A 25,739-nucleotide genomic window follows, 5' to 3' on the forward strand; every position below is an offset into this window, starting at 1 on the left:
AAAAAGTATCACAAATTGTGCTGTCAGTCAATTACAAAGAAATAACTAATGTTACAAAGTCATTTAGCAGACGCTTTTGTACAAAGCTACTTAAATCTGGGACAGGTGTTCCTGGTGTTAAGGACCTTGCCCAAGGGCCCACACTAAATACTTGTGCTCTGACTGGGATTTGAACCCTCCCATTCCACAGTCAACAATGTAAACCACTGAGCTATCCAGCTACATTTTATCCTTTTTCACTTTTATGGGTTTGAACAATGATTAAAGCATGGCTATCATAGAATATCCCTCTTTATTAAGAACACAGTGGAACTTTTTTCAGTGGTGTCACAGCAAGAAAAAAAAAAACATTTTGATTACATTTCATAAATACTGTACATACATTTATGCCATTTGTTTCACAGAATTCTTATGGCACAGCAGATGAAATCTTCATTGACTTTACTAGTGATCATGGAATAGTATTCCTTCTGGAGACCCAAATACAGCTTGAAATGTTTTGTTGAAATATTCCTAAAAGCAGATTGATGGTGATAGCCGATAGCAAGTCTCTTTCTTGATATTGAAGATGTTCGATGGCCTGTCATGACTTTTTCCTGGGCTCGTCACAATAGGGTACATTTTCCAGTAGAAGGCCCTCTCTGGGTTTTAGTACTGTGTGTGAGAGAGAAAAAAACTTAGCAAGCAGGTTTCATAGGAAATATAATGCATCTAATGTGAAAAGACTGAGAGAAGTAAACATTTCTGCTCTATACAGTTAGCATTAATTCGTTTCTAGCTTACATGTTTAAAAAATGTAAACGGACTATGTTAAGAAAAGTTACATACATAATGTATTTTCTCCAATATGTTCCACTTGTAGCACAGTTTCTCGAAGAACAACCTCCACATCTGAGCCCATTTTAATCATCTGTGAAAAGGAGTGTGTATAAGATAGAAAGATAACACAATGAGCTCCTAGGCACATACATGTAGAAAACTTACACCATCAGGAGGTTAAACATAAGTTAACAATTATTTTTACTCTGCTTGCATAAAAGAATAAATAAATAGTTATTCTGAACATTGCCACTTTTCAATCAATATCATTTCATTATCACTAGAACAACTCTTGAAGCAGAGCTTTAAATCTTTCATTTTTCACTACTTGAGGAAATATAGTAAGAAAAATATCAAATTAGATTTGTGGATGACAATCCTGAGTACAAAATGAGCCCTTGAATAGGATTTGTAACAAAATAAGATGAAAAAAATTGATAATGTGTCTGGAATCCTTGACTTTCTTGGGCTCTTAATCTTCTTTGAACAGCAAGCTTACACATGCAATTTTTAAGCATTCAGTCTATGACCTCAGATTAATATTGTCAGAATAAAGCAGCAAACCCATTCTGTTTAAAATGGATAAGTAGTAAAAGAGAGCCATAACTTATATATAAAATACAAATAAGCCATTTGTCCTGAGTCTTCTGTTGATTTTTGACTTTACCTTTTGAATGTTTTCAGGAGAAGTTTCATTTTTGTTTTTCTTGAACTCTTCATTAATCTTTAATCTTGCAGCTTTGTGGAAAAAAAACAAGATGGTAATGCAATGAAGGCGTTAAACATCCATTAAGATATAACATGAATGATTAATGAAAGCTGACAAACATAATCAGTTAAGAACATACCAGCAGATTTATTTTCCATAGGAAAACACAAACACAACTCACCTGCCAGTGCTCTCTCGTCATCTTTAAAAACGGCTTGCCTTGTCCTGTGTAGCGATTTAAACACGCCAAGGACCTGCATGCATACACATTCAGGTTAGATCAACTTCCCCACTGATAGTGATGTTTCTTCATAAAAGGCCGCGACGGATTTTCTATTTTATAATTGTAAACAGTATGAACGTGTAATTTTCTACAGGACAACCGTAAACATAGCCTCATTGTGCTATATTCATCAATAATAACCATATCCCACCCTCACCTTCAACCGAGTACCCATGTTGACTCCTTCACGAGCTTTCTTCTTCTTCTTTTTCGTTTAACGGCGGCAGCAAACTATACCACTGCATAACCGCCACCCTCTGGTCTGGAATGATTACTGCATCGGCTTACAGACTACCATTATGCAGAAGCATATGTACAAAAATAACTTTATCATATTCTTTCAACAATCCAGTATTTCTTAAAAACTCGAATATAAATCTTATGATCTTATCTTCTGTTGGTTTATTTAACATTTCACTGATACTAAATATTTTTTTGTTTTCTTCTCTATTATCTTCTCTATTATACTTTCTGCATTCCATAAAAACATGTTTCACATTTTCTTCTTCTCCACAAGTATCACATCTACCATTTTCATGTTTTCCCGTTACATTTTTTCCTGAAAAATGTTACTAATTTTATTTTCTATGAATGCTTTTGCTTCTGTTTTACCAAGATTTGTTGTAATCAATACATTTTCTGACTTAAGAGCTTTCTTAGCATATTTGTCAGCCAGATCATTTCCATGTACCCCAACATGTGAAGCCACCCAAACAAATTTAACACATAAACTCATATTGAAACTTTTATACAATTCCATATATATTTCACAAATATGATCTTGTCTTCCACTTGATGTAAACTATTGTAAACTTTCTAGAGCTGATCGAGGATCTGTACATATTGATACTCTCAGTGGTCGGGTATCCTCTACCCACTGTGCCATGATCATTTCTATAAGTTATGCTGGAAAAAAAGTGATAAGTGATCAGTTACCCTTGCTGTTTCCTTTATTCCTAGTTCAGGTACGACATATGCTGCTGATAGACGACCTGTCTCTGGATTCTTTGATCCATCTGAAAATATTTGTGTGTAATCTATTTATCTATGTGCAATGAAGCTATCGACCCACCTTTTCTCTCATTCTGTTTTCTAAGTTTCTCTTTAAAGTAAATATCGATATCAACACTTGGAAATAACCATGGTGGAACTGGTGAAATCACGATAACTGAGCAAAATTTTTTGTTTGTAATACCAATCTTTTCCCCAAGAGTACCTTCCTAGGCTTTTACGTTCACACAAGCTTTCTTCCGGGATCGGCGGAAGCTTCAAAGAATAACGACCAATCAGTGAAGACGTCAAACTGACGCGTTAGTGCAGCCAATGAGCGTTTGATGTAGTGTACAGGACCAAAAGCAGCGCTGACAAGGCTGTGTCCATCTGCGCAAACATGGCTGATGAAACAGCGAAAGCGCAGACTGCCAAACCGGGTGGAGACACAATATTTGGGAAAATCATACGGAAAGAGATTCCTGCCAATTTTGTCTACGAAGATGACAAGGTATGCATTAAATGCTTTATTGTAAAACTCATTTGGATGCACCGCGCCCGGGCAGCGTGTCACACACAGCTGCAGCCTGCAGGTGACGTTTGGCTAATGTTAGCTACAAACTAGCTCTACATGAACTGCAACTGATCATGGCCAATGCCGCTGTGATAATTAATACTTCAGAATAAAAGTTTGTTATTTTTATGTTGTATCAAAGACAAAACGTCACAAACACATATAGCTTAGTCCCAGCCGACAGAAAAGGCATTAAAACTTGAAAATCAGTGTGAAGGCTATTCTTCTAAGAGCCGTCTTGGTTCATGATTCTTAGATTTCAACGATTTTTTTCTGCATGGTTTATATAATGTTTATCATGCAAAATTAACAAAGTTTTAATTTGCAGACAGCTGACTTACCGTCAAGTGTTAGATAATGTTTTCTTGGTCAAGTCTGTCTGCAGCAGCAAAGTGCAAACTCTTGCACTTAAAGCCAATAAATGTCAGACGGTTGCTATCGTAACTTCTTTTTCCCTGCTTTTGAAAATGAAATAAACAAGTGTTATTTCTAAGCCTATATGGCGCTTAGATTGGTCTTTGTGAATGTGATTCCTAGCCAGAAGGTTACACTCGACCAAACAGACAGTAAAACAGGCCTGACGGCATTGTTTACTTACTTACTGATTATTGAACTTAATCATATGGCGGTGTTGACGTCAGCATTTCAGTGTTTTTGCAAAGTCATAAGATGAACTGTTTAACTTGAATATAGGTTTAAATACACCAAACCAAACAATGTTTAAAAATCTCAGTATGCTGAGTCACATAATAGCCAGACTTAATTTCTCAGCTAAATTAAATTAGTTATTTTGACAGGTAGGTTTATGCATAAAACAATTTTCTCTGAGTGATTTGGTGCGAAAACAATAAAGACCAAGTAGTATTATTTAAATCAATTTAACTAGAGAAAACCCTATTGAGATTAGAAATCTCTTTTCCAAGTTTTCTGGCCAAGACAGGCAGAGGCACATTTATGAGAGTTGTAGACATAAAACAGTGTAGCTACACAGATCAGCCAACCCTGAATCAGAGAACACTGTAAAAAAGTAAAAGAAATTTTACAGCATTTAACAGCATTACTGCTGTCAAGGAACTTCAATAGATATAGACAAAGAAATGAATGTAATTCAGTAAACTATTAATACAATGTATGCTTTTCTTAGTAATACATCTCAAATATAAATGTGGTGCTATATTCTGAATTCATAGTTTGTCTAAGCCTCACTACTACATCAGCGCCAACATTAAACTGATTTTTCTAATGACACGAATGGAATATTTCCCTATTTTTACCATCTGCTCCATTCAATTGGATCACAGTATAAAGCTGAAATAATATTGATTAGGCTCTTAGACAGATCAATTAGTTATTTAGAATGGCATGACTGGATACCCTGTGGTTCTGCCTCTTCTACTGTGTTTATATTAGGGCTTGGCAATTAATCAAAAAAAAAAAAGATTAAATCATAATATGTCCTTGTGCAATTTTTAAACCACAGAAGGTGCAATATTTCTTCGACCTGAAATGCGTTCCAAAATACCAGTGTAACAATTTTTTGAAGCAGAGATGTTATGCTCTACACATCAGGCAAACATTCAGTTTTTTTTCTATAGTAATTTGCAAAAAAAAGAAAAACCTGACTTTCCTTGTTATGATTTATGTATTTCTTAATAAAATGAAGACATAAGGTCGTCATTTCCTTCGACACAGTATTTCATATCAAATTTGCAATGAGTCAAAATAATCACAATTAGATATTTTTTCAAAAGTTTTGACCTTATTTAAATCTGCAAAATATATTGTGTTCCTTATCATATAGAATAATGTATTGCTTGTGTTTGTAGGAAAATACAAAAGATTAGGCACTTAAATAATCACATATTAATTCACAATCCCATTATTTGGGGGAAAATGCACAGTTAGATTGATTTCCAAATCATTTAGCCCTAGTTTATACTATCACACATTTTAGTCCTGATTCTTATTCCTGGGTTTTTATTTAGTTTAATATAATTTTTCAAAAGGCATTGTACAATGTGGCATTTTTGAAATCATAAATGCAACATTAAGATGTATACATATTGCTACAGTTTCAGCTTTGGGCTTTTGCACTCACTTATGCATCTCATTGCAACATTTGTCTTTATATCATTTACTGTGACATCACTTAAATGCAGCCAATAATTGGCAGATTGGCAGTTATACTATGTCTTATTGATAATGGTGAAGCTTACCCAGCAAGCCATAAGACTGTATTGTGGATTATCTCTATATTTGTACAGTAAATCAAGGGGTCAACATATTAGCATTAAACAAATGCTACATGGTCAACCTAAGTTTGAGTGGTCATACAAATTTAAGCCGCATTTACTGCTCCTATAAACCATCGTTCAAGTTTTGTGCACAAGCCTAAATCTTCTTCATTGTTGTATTTGTTTCAGTGTGTAGCCTTCCCTGACATTTCGCCACAAGCTCCCACTCACATCCTTGTGGTTCCGAAAAAGCCAATTGTGAGTCTGTCAAAGGCAGAGGAAGGCGATGCTGCAGTAAGTATTACTGTGTGAATGTCTGCCAGATTTATTAGACTGTAAAATAACCCACATGGAGATATTTGTGCCTTAACTTTCTGTCAGTGACCACTAGATGGAGCTCCTGACATCCAACTAAATGCTTGTATTGACAGTTACAGTTGGAATACTGTATTGGAAGCTTATCTTGATGCATATATTTATTTACTCTTTTTGTCTCTTAGTTGTTGGGCCACTTGATGATAGTTGCAAAGAAAGTTGCTCAGGATGCAGGCCTGACCAAAGGCTACAGGATTGTTGTCAATGATGGACCTGATGGAGGCCAATCAGTCTATCACATCCACATTCACGTCCTGGGTGGCCGTGGAATGAATTGGCCCCCTGGCTAACCTCCATCGCCCTGTGCAGACCGAGACCATCCTGCCATCAGTGTTCAACCAGTGCTGTTAAATTTTGACTTAACCTGTCATGTGACACATGTTAAACTAAATCTGGAAGTCTGTCAATGAAAATAAAATGCATTTCACAACAATGCCAAGTCTTGCTTGTCATGTCTAAGTTGTTGTACCATAAATGCCTTTTTATCTTGAGAAACTTTAAAGGAAATCAGGGTTGAGATGTGAAAAATAACTCATGTTGATTGACAAGTCTGATACTAATTTTTAAAATTTATTTTAGTTTCAGGGCGTTTTGTATTTGTTTGGATTGGACAGCTATAGAAAGACTGGGAATATGCAGGGAGCATGAGGGATGACATGCACTGAACAGGGTCACAGTTTGAAGTTGAACATGGGATAAGTGTTACAAGGACTCTAGCTTTTGCATATTGGGCAGTTGCTTCACCAGTGGAGTTAAACCACTGCCACCTTGTGTTTTTCTTGAATGCATTGTTTCCACTTTGCAGCACTAATTTTCAATGAAGCATTTTTTACACAGCACTTACAGAAGAAATAACTAAATGAAGATGTGGTGTGAGCAGGGGCAGAGGGAGAGAGTAGACAGGCAGTCTGCCAGTTATACACTGGGAAGACTGACCAAGTCAACCCAGGTGTGCCAAACACTGCCCATTTAGAACCTGAGGACAGACAAGGGGCAATGCAAATACAGCAGGACGCCATCATAAAGGCAAGTATCCATCTACAGGTCAAAAATTGGTTTATATGGACACCTAGCTGGCATGTTTGTGTATTTCTAAAATCTAAAGATAGTTCAATGCATTAATTTTTGTACTGAACTGTACAAAATACTTTTGTTCTTGTAAAGACAAAACTGGCTTCTAGATCATATTTGAGTAGACATCTCTGTGCATAAACAGAACAGCTAACTGAGAAGTAGGCGAGTCATTTTCAATTGAGAAAATATGACCCAGTGGGAGGACAGGTCTACTTAAGTGCAGCTAAGAGTAACAGAAAATCCTCTTCTTTGATGAAAAAGTGCCTGCCATGATTCATCCATTCAAGTTTCTAGAGTGGGCTTCTTTAAAATGATTTTAATATTGAGGTTGTAGATGGCCAAGTGGTTAGGTTGCATCCCATGTATGAGGCAGCCTGGGTTCAAGTCCGGCTGGTGGCTCTTTCATCAACTGCCATTTCCCACTCTCTCATCCATGTTTCTAGCTCTATCAACTGTCCTGTTTCTAAATCTTAAAAAGTTGTTAATATTCCAAAACTTTTCACAAGTCCTACAGATTTTAGTTTCCAATTCCCCTTGTTTCCATTAATCCCAATGAAATGCACACAGAGAAATAAGTGAATGGCTCTCTTTTAATCAGTAAGAAACAATGCAGGTAGTTGGAACAAATATAAAATACATGAAACATCCACAAAATATTAAACAAAATAAAATAAATAAAATTGTTTTTTTTTCTTTACAAAAATAACAAAAAAGAACACTGATCAGATGACACATGTAGAACTTCAAAAATAAACATGTACCTAGCATTCACAGTCCCCAAACTTCACTTTTAACAAAACAGGAAAGAGGAGGGGCACGATTAGAGGCTTGGTTTGTACAGACAGAAAAGTTCAAGAGAGGCAAGGCAGTCATTTCTGATATCAGCTAGAGTGATATCCTCTTTGTCAAGCTATTTGACATCTGATGCAGCCTTTCACTGTGTCTTCACTTCTTCTGCGTGGAAAAAACACCACAATCTGATGTGCAAAATAAGAGATTCTTTCAACATTTTTTCTTTTCTTTGAACCCATGCCCTTCTAGAGTCTAAATGGGCACTTGGAGGCATTGAAGAACATTACAGTACAGTAAAGAGGGAAGGAAATAAACATGAATTCTGGTACCTAAATTCACAACTGCAAGTTTCTAAGTTCTAAAATTCTTCTCTAAAACACAGACTATTAGCTGAAGAGAGACTCAGAAAACTTTAAGTCCCCTTAAAGAAAAGCAGCAAAGTCAATAAGAAAAAGGTTAACCACTCCGTCTCTGCAGTTTCCAGTTTCACTATGCTGGAATTTCACCTCTTAGGTGGTAACAGAACAATTTACCTACAGTATATACACTGGTAAGAGGCCATACTAAGAGCATTTTTATTCTAAGATGTGTCCATTTCATGCTGATAAAAGTGCAGAAGGCCTCACTGAAAGTTGCCCATTTTCTTTTTCCACCAAGATATTAAACGAAACCAGTTGCTGCTGTTTTACACTCTGATTTTGTGTATGTGGGCTTGAACTGGCTTGACAGTAAGAGAAATTAAAATGTATCCAGAATTTAAAGTATCATAATGAAAACAACACAACTAGTTTAAAATTATAAAACATTTAGCTGAAAATGTGATTTTCTCAGAAATGTCAAATCATCATGGCAAGGAAAAGTAGAAAGAAATCAAAGTGTGAATCATAAAGTAGGACACTTGAGTGTGTCTACTGCTAAAAGAAAAGGGCAACACAAGTAAAAACAACATGGCAGCAAATATTACGCTTAAGTTTCATTATAAATAAATACAATTATTGAATCTTTGATTTGTTGACAGAAAAATGGAGTTAACATTCAGAGAAAACTGCAGAAAATGCTGAGATGTGTAAGATGAACTGCGATATCTAAAACAGATTCTCAAGATTTTGCACAACAGGTGAATTTCAACATGGCGCAACGGTTTGAAAATGTCATCATTACTCTTGTGAACTTTGGTAAGTGGTTATTTTGAGTGAGAATGAACATTGGTTTCCAGAATACTCTTAATCTAGTTAAAAAAACAACAAAAACTTAGAACTGGTACGATGGACACAGACATCAACTCTCAGGAGGAAAGCTCTCCGCTCGGTCCTGTACATGCTACTGGAGTTACACCTAGTGTAACACTACAGGGAAAAGCAAAAGTGTCAAACATACTGGGGGGAAAGGAGGAGGCACTAAATTTTTTTTCAACAGAATCAGTTTTAGAAATGCTCCAGTGGACGGTTTGAGTTATGGAGTATGAAAACATTTGCAACTTGAGATTGATTTGTGAACAGTTTCAGGCAAACGGAGCATGTCTTTGATTTAAGGCTGCTGAAATATTCTTTCATGAATCAGTGTGGTGTGTTGCATTATACAATAGAGTGAACAGATCATATTTTGCAGATTTTTATCTTACAATGCATTATGTTTTTCTGAAAGGTACTTCATAAAGTCTTTTGAATATTATTTGAGGAGAGAAGGAGCTGCTACTATGGAGGGTGCGTTTTAAGGCATGTCCTTAGTATAGGTAGGGTCCAGACACATGGAGAAGGCAAGAGGAGACAGAAGGAGACTGTACAACCAAAGAGATCTGTCCACTGAGTGAGCAGCCAGGTAGTCTTCTGTCCATCAGGAAGTCAGGTCAGCAAGTTAGCGCAAAGAGTTTAAAATAGAGAAACTTGAAATATTACTGTCCATTTGTTAGCTGGCTTATCGTCTAAGGTGTATCCATAATGCATCATTTGGGGTTGCATTGTGAGTCTTAAGGTCATTTGAAGTGCTTCATTTCTGACTGACTGATAACACTTTAAGGTATGTTCATATTATACCAATAATCCTTCATTAATATACTGCACAGAATGGCAACTGTTAAAATAGTTCTGTTTCCTGCTTGATTAATGTGAACACATCATTATCTAACTGCACTCCAATCGAGACTCCATGGTATTCATTCGTGTAACAACTTCAGGAAACCTTTTGTTCACTTCTGTGCGATGGCCTCCTCTCCGCTTGGCCGCATGCGGTTGAAGGGCAGCCCTCCAACTCCTCCCGTTAACCCTAAACCAACAGTGGAGTCCCGTGCAGTTGCTTCTGTGTTGGCAGAAACAGCCGGAGCCTTGGCTGTTGTTACTCCAGACCCAGGTAAGATCTCAGGGAGTGATTCTTTGGCTTGGGGTGCAGACCCAGGGCTGGTAGCAGACAGGGAGGTTGTACTGGCAGTTTGGGGCTTGGTAGGGGTGGTTGGGCTGGTCAGACCAAGGCTTGCCAGGGCATCCAGAGTTCCATCTGGGTCGACCATCACATTGATCACTGGGAAAAACAGGATGGAAAACCTTGAATGTTTGCGGTCCTTGTGTATTTTCAGTCTGTTCCTGACCATGATAGCATTTCTACAGTAGCATCCTATATGACTACACTGACAGTGATGTTTGGATTTACTTATTTAACAAACAGAACGAAAACAAACCTAAAAAAAAATTATGCTTAACGAAAAATAGATTTATAGTTATACATCATATAGGTTTACAGTTATTACTGTGTAGATATGTGCATCTTTACCTTGAAGCTGCTTTTCAACTCTCTTTAATTCGAGCAGAATTGAGGATATCTCCTACAAAAAAAGAACAAAAACAGCTCTTTTAGCTCAAAATAATTATTCACTGAACTGTACATCAGACAGTGGTCAGAAGGATAGGTTCTGTACCTTGTTGGAGGTTTTCAGGAGAGGTACGTCACTCTCTGATCGGAGTTTACTCTCAATGTCATCCCAGTTCCTATCCTTATCCTTGAACAATATCCTGGAGATAAAAACAAACATATGCACATTTAATCTCAATGACTTTTCCCAACAAGGTAACACAATAGCATAGAAACAATCTGTAAATACACTGTTCCAATCCTACAAAGGCTGTATCATGATGAAGTATAATGACCTGATTTTTCCTGCTGTTTTGTCAATTGAATGTCTGATCTTGGAGGAGAGCTGAGAAACTGAGTTGAGCAGCAGGCTGTCTAACACGGCCTAAAAATACAGAGGGAAATCAAAGAATTTATTATGAGGCAACCTGAAGATTATTGCCTCCATGCTGGTGTATTTTGACTTCATGCTCTTTCTTACATCCTCTCTGTTCCAGGTGCGCCTTCTCAGAGCTCGGGGCTCAAGACTGTCAGGTGCACGAGGACGGAGCTCTACTGGCTTGCCGTTTATCTCTGGAGCCTTATTGGTTGAAATCACAGGTGGAATCTTTCTGAAGTTGAGACTCTCATCAAACACTCGATCCACCAACTGCAAGAGGTTGGAGAAAGAGAGAGAGAGAATAGGGAAACTGAATGAAATTCAAAAAGTTTAAGGAATTTCTGCTCAGTATTAGTCAAGTTTGTTTATTAGAGGTAAATGAAAGTTTGTAACGTATAAAGGAATGAGGAGTTCTGTCAGAAAGATCAAAGTAGCTCTACAACTTTAACTGTCAAGCCAAAAGAAGTTGAATTTTAGTCAGAAGCAATTTAGAAGGATTGAAATAACAGAGTAATGAAAATGGAGAGAATTGGAGTCAAATAAATTAATACCTCTCAGCAGATGAAAGCTTGAAAGGAACAAAAATGCAGCTCTCTGCATTCAAGCAACAGAGAAGGGATGGCAAAAGCGCAATGGAAGCACACATTCAGTTATGACAGAAGTAGAAAAAGAACGGGCACCTTTCTCATGCTCTCCTGTATTTCCGGCTGCGTGGGACGTGCAGGGCCTACCTCTTCCCGCGTGTCAATAGCTGATCCAGGGGTGGTGGCAGCGGTGCTGACAGTAGTACTGGGTGCTGTGCCAGATGAGCTAACCGAGTCAATCTCACCAGCTACATCATGTATCTCACGAGCCAAGATGGCCAAATCCTTAGCCAGATCCTGGCTGATCCTGCGCACACATGGGAATAACCTGTTAACCATCAGACAGATGAAGGAGTTCTTTAGAACACATGAACACATGCAGCGTGCATACAATACAACCTGATATTACTTACACATCAAGGTAAAATCATTGCTTTTCAAAATCACACACAATACTTCTGTATATTACATCAACTAATAAAATAGTGCTATACAGAGATGCACGGGTCAATACCTTGCTATCTCCTCACTGTGTGCAGTCCAGTCCCTGATATACTCCTCCTGCTCCTTCATGCGGTGTTTGACACCAACTCCACCAGGACCCGTCACTACACTGGAGCCGGGGCTTGCAGTGGTACCGAGTCTTGAGCTGCGGTGTGGGACGAGATGATGAGGCCGCACATGGGAGCGTCCTCCATGTTTTGGAGAGTTACGGTTGGAACCAAACTCTTCCTCTGAAGTGGAGCCATACTCTGGAGGCAGGCGTCTCCACCTACTGCTACTGGACACTGTTAAGGACATGAAGAGGGAACGTTCTTTAAGACATTGTGACTGTGCTTTCAATCTTCTAGAAAGTTTATTTTTAATGGAGTTAATAAAAGAGCTTATAGACATGAGAGCCTTTGTTACAGAAGCTGCCAACTAATACAAATTTGATCTGACAGTCTTCTTAGAGGTGCATTTGTATTTTCAGGCAGGAGATAACGAAGGCGAAGGGATTATTTTTTAGTGTTTAAAGAGGTTAAGATATACTTCATCTTACAAAGATCCACAAGATGAATTTGAGGTTCAGTCTTTCTATTCTTGGCAATACTTCTTTTTTAAGGTAAAAATGAGGGACTGTGGTTTAGAAAGATGGGGAAGCAAAGCATTTACATTTTACATTGGCTTTTAAAGTTGTTATTCAGCAGCTGCAGGGATGATTATTAAAACACATTGAAATTAACAGGGAAAGCAGCAAAAAGAAACTCTACATGAGTATTTCTGACAGTTCTAACCCCAGGCAGCAAACAAAAGCATTTAACAAGGGAAAAAAAACATTGACAGAGCCAAAACATGTTAAACTGCTTCACAATGATCACAAAACAAATGCTATAATGTAGCAGCACCATGATGAGACAACACTATGCTCTATCAGTCTCAGAAAAGTAAAATGGGTCAGATTTAAGAATTTTAAAAACAAAAAACTCCACAGGATGAAGCACTGTTTGAAAAACACAGAAAAGCCTAAAGGTTTAAAAGTTGGAAATTATCTTGATAGTGAGATTTAGAGTGTAAATAGAGCATTTAGGTCTTCATCACTGTATCACTTGATGAATGACAACGGGAGACATAGAGTTAACATGGAAACCGATGCCAGAGCTAGGTCATCATACTTTAAATTTCTTTCTGCAGTTGTTTATACCAAAAACAACACTTTTAAGTTAAAGAAAGCTAAACAAATTGAGAGGGTAACTTCAAAATTTAAAGTCTGTCTCTGAGAGGGTTTACTCCTTCTCAAAGACCTTGTATTGCTGAGACCCAGGTCTGGCACATAAAAACAGGTCCACTCTCAAACTGACACGCTACAGGTCTGGTACAGTACCCGGTAGTTCTTCCTCAGCATCACCACCCTCAGGATCAGGCTGAGAGCTTTCTGAACAATGACAACCAACGCACAAGTTTGTCACAGTATAATGGAAATGTTTCGAGACAAATGGTTACACACACTGACACATAATGAAATATGTAGGGATGCATGATATCCAAAGGATATTGGTATAAGCAGATATTAGCTTAATAAGTAAAGTATCAGTATAGGCAGTTGGGAAATTTCTGCCGATATTCACAGCCAACATATATTTGCATTGAATATCAGCAAAATGTACAGCTGTTCCATCAAGTGTAAGTGGTTACTAGGAGTGGGTAAAAATATCAATTAATCGATGCATCGCAATATTTTCCCCCTCAATTCAATATCGATTCCGCAAATCCTCTGAATCAATTCACCTCCTGGCCAGTGGGGGTCACTGCGCATGTGATTCGCGTTGTATGGACGGAGGCTGCACTCGACCAAACAACAACCAACTATAACCATGTTAAGTGAGGTTTATCACAATTTCCAAGAGGAAAGAAATATTATTAAAGTTTACATGCACTTTACTTTCTCAGTGTTTACACAGAACTGGCATGTTTTTTACTTTTGTACTCCTTATGCACAAATGAGTTATTATTGTGCAAATTTTTATTTTCAGATGTTTTATTGCTAAAAAATATGAGATGACCTACCACATATGTTCACATGGGCATGAAAATAATCATTAAAAATTGTCAACAGGTCATTTGTGTATTTCTACTCCTAACTGAATCAACATCAAAGCATTTAAATCAATATCGAATCGATATCGAATTGAATCGCAACCTCAAGAATCGAAATCGAATTGAATTGTGAGGTTCTTAGCAACACCCAGCCCTAGTGGTTACCCTGAGCACCACACACTCAAGGAGCCCACTGTGAGCCCTGAACATTTTGAATGAAGCCCCAAACATAAATAAACTACTAGACTGTCTACTTCCCTGCTACTTTCTCACTTCCACTTGACTCAGCCTCTTTGCACAGGAGACACTTGATGTTCTTTACAATTTAAAAAAAGGTGTGTATAAGGGCTGTCACGATTAATTGTGATTGTGATTAACTATGATTAACAATTAGTGAATTAATTGCAGCCGTAGTGATGTAAAATAAATTCACTACTGCTCCTTAATGTTTTATTTCACTTAATAAAAACTCACTGATAGCTCAGTGGACAAGTCAAAAGGCATCTGCACATTGTGCTATCAAACAGATGCCATTTTACTCTCCCTTTATTTCCTTTTCAATACATAGCAAGTTCCTTTTTCTGTGGTTGAGTTCATGTTAAAATCTCAAATCTACCTATAAAAGCAGCTTTGTATTCAACTTAATTACCCTTAAGTCCAGTTCAGACCTGTAAGCAGATAAATGTCAAATGGGAAACTGAAAGATTCATATTCATGCTGTGAATTTTGGAAATTATTACATCCGTCTTTCTTTTAACTTTTCACATGGAAACTTCAGCCCATAAACGTTCCTGTCTCCTCCATCAGCTGTGCACATCAGCAGGATGCGCAGTGCTATATGGGCTAATACATGAGAAATTCAAGGCTGTAAGAGCTAAATTTGTCTGTGGAAATGAGTTATTCTCAGCTGACATCTTGTCGCAACAGGACTGAACTAGCAAAGCATTTTTTTTTTTTGACAGTCTCACCCACGGTCTCTCTGGACGACTGGAAGTCATAGCAGAGGGTGAATATTCCTCTATTCCTCCCAGTATTGTATTGTGAGTATTCTCGCTACAATTCGCTGTCTTTCTCTGTGTTATGCTCCGACTCGTCTCCTCGACCAGCCGTGCGTCTTTCAAACTCTATAAACTCCAAAACTTTGAATAGAAACACCCAAAAACTGCTGCTGGGATTGAAGTTACTCATGTCCGCCATCTCCTGGTGTAAAGTGGTAACAGGGCAGACCTCTGCCATTAGCCCTATCTCCCAATAGTAAAGAATCCTTTAAAAAATTCCTGGATCCAAACAATGATCTGGATCACTCCCAAAATCTGATCAGTTCTTCCTTGTGCCACTTTTGACATTTCCTGAAATTTTCATCAAAATCCGTCCACAACTTTTTGAGTTATGTTGCTAACAAACAAACAAACAAACAAACCCACCCGATCACATAACCTCCTTGGCAGAGGTAATGAATAAACAAGTGAAAGTGCAGTACTGTTCCTATTGTAGAGACAAATTTATTTTGCTGTAACTAAAGACATAAACCACTTTAAACTGAGTGACTGTAAGAGTCACAGACATGTAAACTGGTCAGCGTTCATCACAGAGTTGCCCCTCAAAGCAGGTGAGTTTTAACCCATCTCATTGCAAATCTTTGGACTTCAAAATATAATAAAAAGGGTGACTGTAACAAAAGAAATCATCAGACTAATTGTGATTAAAAATGTCAAGCTTATACACATGAGGGTTGTTACAACCCTTGTGTGTATATATTGGTATGGGGTCAGCTAAAATTAGTTTGGAAATATCTGCAAAATTCCAATATCGTGCATCCCTAGAAATATACAATGGTGTTAACTTTCCAGAATTGACTCTTATACCTCTGGATATTTTTTTGCATAGAACAAAAACAAACATATATAACAGTCATGATTAAATTGAGACTTTAATGCAAAGTTTATTTTTTCCTCTTGTTATTACTGAGTAAGTCAGAATAAGCCTTATAGTAGACATTTAGTCAGGCTCACCTGTGGGAGAACAGTAACCAGCTGTAGCAGTCTTTGTTTTGGCCTCATTCAGTTTGGACACGCTGTTAGCCCTCATTCTTGGTGTCAGCCTGTTCTCTGTTGGGGTTGATGAGCGTAAGCCCAGACGCAGAGCAGTCTCAGCTGACAGGCGTGGTGAGGAGGTGGAGCTGCGTGTCACTGTACACTCTGAGTCACTGCGCGCTGACATGGAGCCCAGACGGTTCCTCCTAGGCTGAGCCAGCATGTCCAGCCTCGACAGTCCCTTCCGACCGGACGGCGGCTTAGAGGTTGAGCTAGTGGTGGACACCTCTGAAGCGACTGACACCCTGTCTGCATCAGCGAGATCTGTGTCAGATGTATCTCCCAGCCTGGCTCGGCGGAGAAGGGAGGCTCTTGTAGGCCGTGGCTGAGGCAATGAAGCCTGCTTGTTGAGTGAGGATGTTGTGGCTGCCTGGAGAGAGCGGCTGGTTTTGGGGTGGCTGCTGGTAGAGGTTTTAGCAGACCTGCTGTCGAGTTTGGAATGCCCCAAAGGTCCAGAATAGGTTTCCTGGTCTGAAGAGAAATTGTCAGAAATGGGGAATGAGGAAGTCTGGTCATCATCAGTGAGGTCCAGAGAAGGCTGACGTGCTCTGGAGGAGGCAGAGGATGCCTGAACAGAGCGGCGTGTAGTAGCTTCTACAGTTTTTGTTTTAGACTTCCGTTCAAGGCGTTCACGGGCACTTGCACTGGTGATGCTGGTCTTCGATGCTGTGCTCATATTACTTTTCTCCCGGTGCATACTGCTAAGGGAACGTCGCTTTTGTTCGCTAACCAATCCTTTCCTTTCCGCCTCCCCAGCCAAATGACTGGCTGTGCTGGCTGTATCCACATCTGACTCAGGAGAGATGGAGTCAGTCCGAGCAGGAAAGCCAGAACCTGAACCCTGTGTGGTGTGGCCAGTTTTACTGCTTTTCTGGTCAAGTTTGTTCTCATCTCTTAGCTTGGCCTCCAAGAATGCCATGACGGCTTCAGTGTCCTTCAGGAGCGTAGCAGTATCCATGCTGCCCACTGAGTCACTGCGTTCACGCCCGTTGCCGCCTCTGTTGATGCGAGGGATAAGCTCTGCAGGAACATTACCACTTGGCTTTTCAATAGTGAAACTCCCCTGGCGCACTAGAGGCTTCCCAGACTTCTCTCCTGCTTCACCAGCACCACCTCCTCCTCCTTTATGCTCCTCTGACCTCTTCCTACGCTCAGTGCTGCCAGAGGTCCGGGCAGGAGCTTTGGATGGAGAAGATGTGGAACCTTGTTTCCGTTTACTGGTCATCTCAACGTCCCCAATGGGAGTCAGGGACTCCCCGTCTCCCTTGTTCTCTTTTTCCTGGGGTTCGGTGTCCTGTTTCTCCCCAATCTCAGATCTTACTCCTTGAGCTTTGGTGCTGGATTTAGCCCGGGAGTCATCGACAGGGAGCTGGGGGAGGGTCCTGCGTTTACGGTCAGTCAAACTCGAGGAGGATTCACCTCTGCTTAGGGATGCACCAGGCTCAATGGCATCAGCTTTAAAAGAAGAAAAGACAAAATTACTGAACAAAGATTCATGACTTTTACATGAAATAGTAGCATACGCAAGAAAAGCATTTCACTGTTAAGGGAAAAAAGACATTATTTTGCATCTCATATCTGAAAAAAAATGTACATAACACTCTGAGAGTCCAGTGACTATGTACCTCTCTCTTTGTGCAGGAAGACGGCTGTCTCTGCTCCTGAGCCCTCTGGGTCCGTCCTAGTGTGATTGGCTGCTAGACTTGCCCACTCAGAGACCCAGCTCGTGTCACCAGGAAGAGCCTAAAGGGGGCACAAAAGGGGGGAGGATGACAAATGAGGACGGAGGCATGCAAACAACAGAGAAAAGCAGTTGATTAATCAATTAGTTGATGCTAAGTGGCTTTTTTTAAAATGTAGTACATCAGGAAGGTATTATTTGTTTTGCTGGAATGAAGGACAGTGATATTCCTGTATTTTATTCTTTTTCTGGGAATCAGCAAAACTGTTTGTTGGCATAAATCAAACATCTTTGCAATCCTTTTTTTTCATGAAAGTTAAAAAAAAAGCTGCTCCTCATATAAGTAAGAAAAGACAGCTGCCAAAAATCCATCTAAATCTTGACAGAAAGGTCATCGGTGCTCACATACACGGTTTCCTCCCTTTTATAAAATTGCCTGAAGGGGAGAGCGTGTCTCTACATCTTAGAATGATCTGGGTCAGTCTCAGGGAGGACTATCCCACTCCCATGAGCAGGCAAGGGGAGTTGACTGGTCAAGCAGTGGGAGTAATTGTGACTCACATTGTGAAATTCAGCCATGATTATACCAATACTACACTAGACTATGAGGAATAATGAAACACCAGGAGTAAGAGGTCATTTAGTCACAATGGAATTTATCTAATCAAAATAAAACTGAGCAAAAATGAGTCACTGTGACAACAAGGGGGAACTAAACACAAAATGAGAAAAGAAAAACAGGAATCAAAAGCAAAAAAGAAAGGTAAGATGTCAGAGGATGTTTTTTTTTTACCTCTTTCCCAGTCTCTCCTGTCTCCTTTCTTTTTACTTCTGCTTTAAGGTCTGACAGAATAGAGGACTCCTGGTTCTGCTGCACACCAAACACCTGATATATTTGAAAAAAAAAGAAAAAAACAAAAGGTAAAAAAAGGCTTGAATGCTGTAAATCACTCAAAGGTAAATCACGTAAAATTGTGTTGCTGTGTATGTATCCCTGTTCTGTAACTATATTTTCCAATATATGGAAAATATAGTTTCATTTACTCTGTATGCAGCATACGTACAGATTTACTGAAGAACACTTTGTAATGAAAATGAGGAAGCCTCATGACAAATAAGTACTATGCTAATATTATTCTACAGCTCTACTGATTAACAGATTTCAGGTGAACAGACAGATGAAGATGATGCTGTTAAATTAATAAAATGCAATCTTCACTTGATATTTTAGTGCCATGGCAACAAACGGGACTCACACACTCTCACTTACAAACAAACGCTATTTACAAAAGGCAGAAGGAATGAAAGCAGACAGACTGTGAGCAGTGTGCCAATTAGTGTGTCAGCTAATTACAGGCATTAGCATAACAACACTTCCAGTTTTGAAAGTAATGCACTCAGAATAATATGGACTAGAAATACATCCCAGTCATTATATCACTTCTACTCCGAAGATAACATCTCTACATCACTAAAGGACAGCTGCGTCTTTAGGATGTTATTTAGTGAAACTTGTAATCATGTAAATAGAGTCTGTAAAATTGCATTAATTGGCTTCAAATTTCTAAAAATATTAGATACTTTGCAGTCCTGACGTTTGAATCTAATTGATTTCAGCTGTTTTGTATCCTTGAAAAAAGAAAACCTTTTAATTTCTACTTATCTGTAATCAAATGCAAGCATTCGCTGTAAATCTTACCCTGAAAGGTACACAAAACCTGCTCTCTCTTTGCTCTACTCAGATTTGTTCGCTGTGATCATGAGTAATTACTGTGCCACAGGACAGGGTAGAAAAAATGAACTGATGGTGGTTTTCAAGCCTCCCTGAAGCACTGTTTCATAAAACAGAGCAGTGCTTGATGGAACAAGCCTCCATGGACTGTTACAGAAGCATTATGTTTTCCAGTGGGAAAGAGAAAATGGAGTAGTGGTCAAAAGCCAGGCAACAGTGAGACTATCACCTTGTTTCAGTGGCAAAGTCACAAATCAGTCTCAAAAGACCTGCAAACCCTGAAAGTGCCAACAAAGCACATTACAGTGACAATTAACCTTGCTCTGTTCCATTTGTGTGGACCAAATTCTTCTTAGAGTTTCTACCGATCTAGTTAAAAAAAATACCCTTGTCAATCTGTTTGCTACTTACACTGAGCATTTCAAAAATCAATACTTTACCTATTACTTAAACTGGATCTTGCAACCCATTGTAATACACCCAGAATGTTTACCCATAAGATACCTCTATAGGAATAATATTCAGAAGATGAATTTTACTTCAGAAGAAGATAAATATAGAACATACGCTCCCTCAGATCGTGTTGCATTGTAGTGGTTTTTAAGAAGCAAGTTTTTGAGAAGACTCTGGATTTTTTCAATCACAGGCCAAAAATTACAAAGTTCCATGCATTTTGCTGTTGTCTCACCTTAAACAGATCAACTTTAAAATCTAAACTAAATCAGGGGATAAAATGACAAACTGCAATGTAAGCTTGAACCAAATAATGTGTTCTGAGCTTGTCAGTGTGTGTAGCATTTCTCATTTTAGAGTCTATACACTACAAAAGAGAACTAACAAATGGCTTTGTATCACCTTTTTTTCTGGATATCTTAATCAAGTAGTTATATCTATAGAAATATTGCTTTTTGTGTCACAACATGCCAAAAGGTGTTCAAAAGTAATTTTTAAATCTTTCACTGGTCTAGGCTAGAACTGAGATGATACAGTCAGGGCATATCATTGTGACGAGATGACTGAATCCGAAGACACAATATAATTATCCAAAGTGCAGCAAGGTGCTACGATCTCCTACCTTATCTATCATGCGCCTGGCCTCCTCTTCCTCTGGGTTTCTGTTCTCCAGCTCAATAGTGTAAGTCCCCTTATCACTATGATCATCCTCTGCATCACCTCCAGCAGTCCCCCCCCCTTTCCCAACAACTGAAGCGTCCTCGCTGGGAGTGGTGGGGCTACCTGTTGCTAGACCAGTACTAGCTGAGCTGCGACCAATACTTGGGTCCTCTGACCTCTGCTTGAGAAGGACGCGGGCAGCTGTAGGAGCACCTGCAGTCACTGTGGCTGGTATAGGAGCCTTACCTAAAAGTTTCAAAGTAAAGAAAAGAAAAACATCTATTACAGCAACGTGGGCATCCACACATAATGCTTTAGCAGTGAATTTAATTAGAGAAAGGTAATCCAATCAAATGAAAAATTACACGGGCCTTAATGCAGGTCTGCTTGATATGGCAAAAATCATCATCAACATTATTTTGATTGAGATTGAGATCATGATTACTGAACATGATCACTTACTGATTGTGCAACATCTGCATCAGATGCATTTATTGAACTTAAACAAGCAATAAATAAAAATAAATGTGTGGAAGAAATATAAATACAATTGTGATTATAATAAATTAAGAACATTTTATAGGTAGTGATGTGTTTTATGCCAACATATAACATTTTTTGACATCTCCTACTGACAAATCAAGTGCAACAACAAAACGGCACAATAATCGTTTGTTTTGACGTATTCTTGTTTTGGGTTTTGCCTATTATACTATGAAGCACTTCTGTCGGCCTGGTTGTTTAAATGTGCAATAAAAATTAAATTTGAAATGATTTGACTCTTGTTTTTAGGATCATGTGATACTGTAAATGAAGCTGAATCATGGAAAACTGCCCAGCACTAGTTTAATGCATCTCAAAGCTTTTTCTACTTTTCCAATCTTTTACATTTTTTTCCTGAGGAAGAACAGAAACACAGTGCCTTAATACACATAACAGAAGGAAACAATTAGTTTAATTACCAGTGTCTGAGGCTGATGCAGCAGATGTGGAAATGCTGAACACCTTGGGGTGGGAAGGAGGCTGAGGACACAAGCCCTCTCCACCTGTTCCTCCCACCTGTAGGGGAGCAGTCTGTGAAAATGAATAGGACCGGCGCTTACGAGGGTTTTCCTCGTCATAGAACTCAATCATAAAGGCAGTACGGGAGCCTGTTCCTCTTGTCCCGCTCACTGATATATTTCCTGCTACAGTTCCTCCCACTCCTCCTCCAATGCTGCCGTGGGCTGCTTTCAGTCGTTCCTCCAAGGCGTGGCGACGATTGGCAAAACGCAGGCCCAGCCCATTCTCAGAGTCGCTCTGGGTGCCATCCTCATGCTTGCTTCCTATGATGGAAATAAGAGAGGAGAGCAGTTAAGTTACAACTATATGCATCTTTTCTTTTTTTTTTTTTTTTTTTTAAGATTTATTTTTGGCCTTTATTAGATAGGACAGTGGATAGAGTTGGAAACAGGGAGAGACATGCAGGAAATGGTGCCATGGGCTGGATTTGAACCCAGGTTGCCTGTGCACATGGCGCACGCTGACAACTATATGCATCTTTAACAATTATAAAATACTACTCTGATTGGCAAGAACTACTAGTTTTCTAAAGGCACATTTTTTTAACATATATTAAATTTAAACTCACTAATGGATCCCTTTTTTTCATAACATATTAGAATACAATTGAATAAAAGAAAATTGAATTTGCTATTGTTCTTTTACCGTTACCTACATAACTGAAAATGTGGTGATGTTGCAGGAACTAGCACATTAAAATTCATACCAAACATGAGAAAACAACAGTGACATGGCAACAGCTGTTTGCATTAATTCAAATACTGCAGGTACAACACAGTAGTATTATGAATTAAAACAAGTCTTGATCCATTAAATAAAGCAAAATAGAAAGAGAAAAAGAAATAGTCAAGTACAGAAAATGCAACTGCACATCCACAACACATCCATTGTGGATAAAGAATCAAATATTTGCTCACCTTTAGACTCTAAATGAGCTCTGATCTCTAGTCCAATGCCTGACTCTCATCCAACTATCCCAAAAGACGCCACATTCACAATGCACGTGTTTACATACCACATCACTGCTATTTTTACATTCTGATCAGTCTAGGTTGAATCAGCATGTCCCCTCAGTGTTGTACAATGGCAGACAGTGTGCCACACTAATCCAGACATGCCACCCACACGCTTACTAGCCCTGCCTACTGGCAAGGAGAGAGCATGATGAGGGGGAGGGGAGGAGGCGAACATGGGGGGGGGGGGGTGGGGGGGTGGGGGTGGGGGTGGGGGTGGAATAGGATGAAAGTGTGTGAGTGTAAGGGGGAGAGAAAGGGCTTCAGGGATGGAGGAGGAGGAGGAGGGAATGTGAAACAAGTCTGGGAAAAAATGGGATCTAGAGGGGGGGTCAGGAAAAGAGTGAGACGGAAGGGAAAAGGGCAGAGAGAAAGAGAAAGAGTGGGAACCCTTAACTGAAGGATGCTCAAGTTATGGTATATCACCACTCATGCTGAGTGACAGCCACTCACATAATCAGCCATTCTGTTAACTAGCCAACAGTCAGACTGTCAGGGAAGGAAACACCACAGGACTGTCATTTTGGATGATCAGAAGGCACCTCCACTTTACACACCAGCTTCATTTGTCACTGCAAAAGTTTGTATCCTGATGAAAACATTTGTAAAATATTTTATATACTTTCTACTAACCAATGAATACTCTAACTAAATCATGTTTAGGGTATGACTATAACTCATATTCCAGCGCCATTCTGTGAGCTACAACTTCCATCTGTTCCTCTACATCAACAAAACAACCAGCCTTATTACAGAAAGTAAACCTCTAAAATCACACTTTTTTGTTTTTCTTAACTGCTGTTACTGGGCAGGGAATGCTTAACTTTCAGCTCTGATAATCATAGCCATTTCTTGCTATATGCGGTCTACGCAAATGCATAGGGCCACATAAGGCGATAGGGGCCCCCCAAAGATAAAGGTTCAGCCCCGTCTGAGGAGAATTAAAATCACCTGTCTTTATCCCTTACATGCTTACAAATATATGTAGGCAGGGCTTGATATTTACATCCGCCAGCTAGCCAAATACGGGCAGATTTCAGCTGTGGCCGGTAACAGGGTGACCTTAACTAGCCACTATGGCCAGTAGAATTTATCAGCTTGACAACCCATGTTTTGCTCTGACCATGCTTGTTTCTCAGTGTCAGTGTTTATGATTTAGATACTTGTTAAAACTGAAACAAACTGTTATGTTCAAATGTAGCCGACCATTACCACTTACTATGGGGCTGCCAGAAACTTAAATCCTATTGGCATGAAGTGCATAAGTATTTAGAAAATGTATTTCAAATCTCAATTCCACTAGATGTTCAGACAATTTATTTTGGCATCATTATATTAAATATTAAATCTACCGCAGACAAATATTTGATGAGAATATTACTTATGGGAGGAAAGAAAGCCTTGACCAGGAAGTGTTTACAACTCCATGCTCCAACTGTTGAAGAACGGTTAAAAATTGTTCATGAAATTTACATTATGGAGAGACTAGCTTTTTCTATAAACCTACAGTCAGTGAAATTTAAGGGATTATGGTCAAAACTGGTCCGATACATTTTTTCACAGAACCCAGACTTGCTCTGACTAGGTTTTAACAGATTGCCATCTAGCTATACTGGAATACCAAATGTTACTAATGTGATACATGAATAAGTGTGTCATTTTCTGTTCCGATGTTTATAGTTTAAGTAAAATGAAAAGGAGAAAAGAACTGGAAGAAATGTTTATTTACACACATGACTATTTCTCAAATATATTGTATCTTTATATATTTGTTGTAATTTGTTTTTGTGTGTATTTTGTCTTTTGCTTTTTAATGAAGTATAAAATTGTTGGAGCTCTACTAAAAGTAGTGTTTCTTCACGGTGCTACAATTGCTCTCTAGCCTGGGGCGTTATTATGAGTCTGCAGCTCATTATTCACATTACACCACCCACTCTCTTCACTCTTTCCTGTCTCTTATCCCTGTTTGAAATTGAGCAAAGTATATATTTCAGTAAAAAAGCAAAGAAAAACAGAATGAGTGAAATAAAACAGGAGAGCAGCAGTGATACAGCAGTAGCTCGAGCCTACCAGCAGATAAGCAGACAGAGAGGCAGGTCTTTCATGCTGTGTGCCCCAGACAAAGAAGCTGTTGGTAGGGCCAGAGAAGAACAGAGGTATCTGTGAGAGTCCAGAGCTCTGCTCCGTTTGCCCCACCATGACTCACAGCAGAGTTGGCCTCTGCCTCCACCGCTGGCTACATGCACATACACACACCCACATGTGCGGACAAACACTTTGCATACAGCTGAATGCTCAAGCCAAGAACGTGCTTCCTTAACATGTATACACTTCTGCAAAAACAAACAAGCAATCATATAACTTTAAACACAAACTGACATGGTTGTATTTCAGCCCACAGGATGGTAAAATGGCATTTTAATATTGGAATAGTTTATTTGCATAAAGATTTAATCACAATATATAGCACTGTAACTTCAATACCATTCAGATTGCACATTCATACCCTCATACTGATCACAGTCACGTCATTAGTGACAAAATTGTACAGATTTTCATAAGTTTAACCATTAAACAACATGCTAAAAGACACATCCCCAGCATTGCCCCATTACACAAGAAAATAAATACTCACCTTGATGTTAAAACAAAAGATTTGCCTCAGTTGCCTCATCTCAATTTTCTACTTTAACGTCTGCTTCTCTCTCTGCCTAGTACCTCTATGACACACCCTAAGCATCTCACACGCCTCTTCTCGCACATGCTGCACTGCTTGTCTTCAGATCAGCACTGAGCATGTCTAAAATACACACA

General features: G+C 39.0%; 3 protein-coding genes across 10 annotated transcripts in view; 1 reads left to right on the forward strand and 2 right to left on the reverse strand.

The window, feature by feature from the left end:
• Positions 1–273: 273 nt before the first annotated feature.
• Positions 274–2,043, reverse strand: lyrm7 (LYR motif containing 7). Its single transcript, XM_041790013.1, has 5 exons — positions 1,969–2,043; positions 1,710–1,782; positions 1,487–1,557; positions 829–910; positions 274–654 (listed from the first exon to the last, which is right to left on the reverse strand). The coding sequence occupies exons 1-5, from the start codon at positions 1,984–1,986 to the stop codon at positions 584–586; spliced, it is 315 nt and encodes a 104-aa protein (XP_041645947.1). The 5' UTR covers positions 1,987–2,043; the 3' UTR covers positions 274–583.
• A 1,100-nt stretch (positions 2,044–3,143) lies between these two features.
• Positions 3,144–6,417, forward strand: hint1 (histidine triad nucleotide binding protein 1). Its single transcript, XM_041790011.1, has 3 exons — positions 3,144–3,312; positions 5,799–5,903; positions 6,110–6,417. Exons 1-3 carry the CDS (start codon positions 3,202–3,204, stop codon positions 6,272–6,274), a joined length of 381 nt encoding a protein of 126 aa, XP_041645945.1. The 5' UTR covers positions 3,144–3,201; the 3' UTR covers positions 6,275–6,417.
• Positions 6,418–7,643: 1,226 nt separating this feature from the next.
• Positions 7,644–25,739, reverse strand: part of cep170aa (centrosomal protein 170Aa) — a 46,432-nt gene continuing 28,336 nt past the window's right edge. For 4 of the 8 annotated variants that reach the window (XM_041789280.1, XM_041789281.1, XM_041789283.1 and 1 more), the window contains exons 11-23: positions 21,813–22,175; positions 20,813–21,096; positions 18,799–18,891; positions 17,950–18,067; positions 16,244–17,779; positions 13,519–13,569; positions 12,169–12,442; positions 11,751–11,982; positions 11,173–11,340; positions 10,988–11,076; positions 10,759–10,852; positions 10,614–10,665; positions 7,644–10,364 (exon numbers count right to left, since the gene is read on the reverse strand). In XM_041789280.1, the coding sequence (XP_041645214.1) occupies positions 10,036–10,364; positions 10,614–10,665; positions 10,759–10,852; positions 10,988–11,076; positions 11,173–11,340; positions 11,751–11,982; positions 12,169–12,442; positions 13,519–13,569; positions 16,244–17,779; positions 17,950–18,067; positions 18,799–18,891; positions 20,813–21,096; positions 21,813–22,175 (3,683 nt within the window). In that variant the 3' untranslated portion in view covers positions 7,644–10,035. The remainder of the gene's footprint in view (positions 10,365–10,613; positions 10,666–10,758; positions 10,853–10,987; positions 11,077–11,172; positions 11,341–11,750; positions 11,983–12,168; positions 12,443–13,518; positions 13,570–16,243; positions 17,780–17,949; positions 18,068–18,798; positions 18,892–20,812; positions 21,097–21,812; positions 22,176–25,739) is intronic. The other 4 variants (XM_041789288.1, XM_041789285.1, XM_041789287.1 and 1 more) reach the window with 4 other exon arrangements.

The sequence above is a fragment of the Cheilinus undulatus genome, linkage group 6 (assembly GCF_018320785.1).
Source record: "Cheilinus undulatus linkage group 6, ASM1832078v1, whole genome shotgun sequence".
Lineage (NCBI taxonomy): Eukaryota > Metazoa > Chordata > Actinopteri > Labriformes > Labridae > Cheilinus > Cheilinus undulatus.

Coding starts and splice junctions, on each gene's coding strand:
- lyrm7 (XM_041790013.1), bottom strand. Junction 911..1,486: donor CTCCTGAAAACATTCAAAAG/GTAAAGTCAAAA, acceptor TCCTTTTCACAG/ATGATTAAAATGGGCTCAGA. Junction 655..828: donor TATTGGAGAAAATACATTAT/GTATGTAACTTT, acceptor TCTCACACACAG/TACTAAAACCCAGAGAGGGC.
- hint1 (XM_041790011.1), top strand. CDS start 3,202: ATGGCTGATGAAACAGCGAAAGCGCAGACTGCCAAACCGGGTGGAGAC. Junction 3,313..5,798: donor TTGTCTACGAAGATGACAAG/GTATGCATTAAA, acceptor TATTTGTTTCAG/TGTGTAGCCTTCCCTGACAT. Junction 5,904..6,109: donor CAGAGGAAGGCGATGCTGCA/GTAAGTATTACT, acceptor TTTGTCTCTTAG/TTGTTGGGCCACTTGATGAT.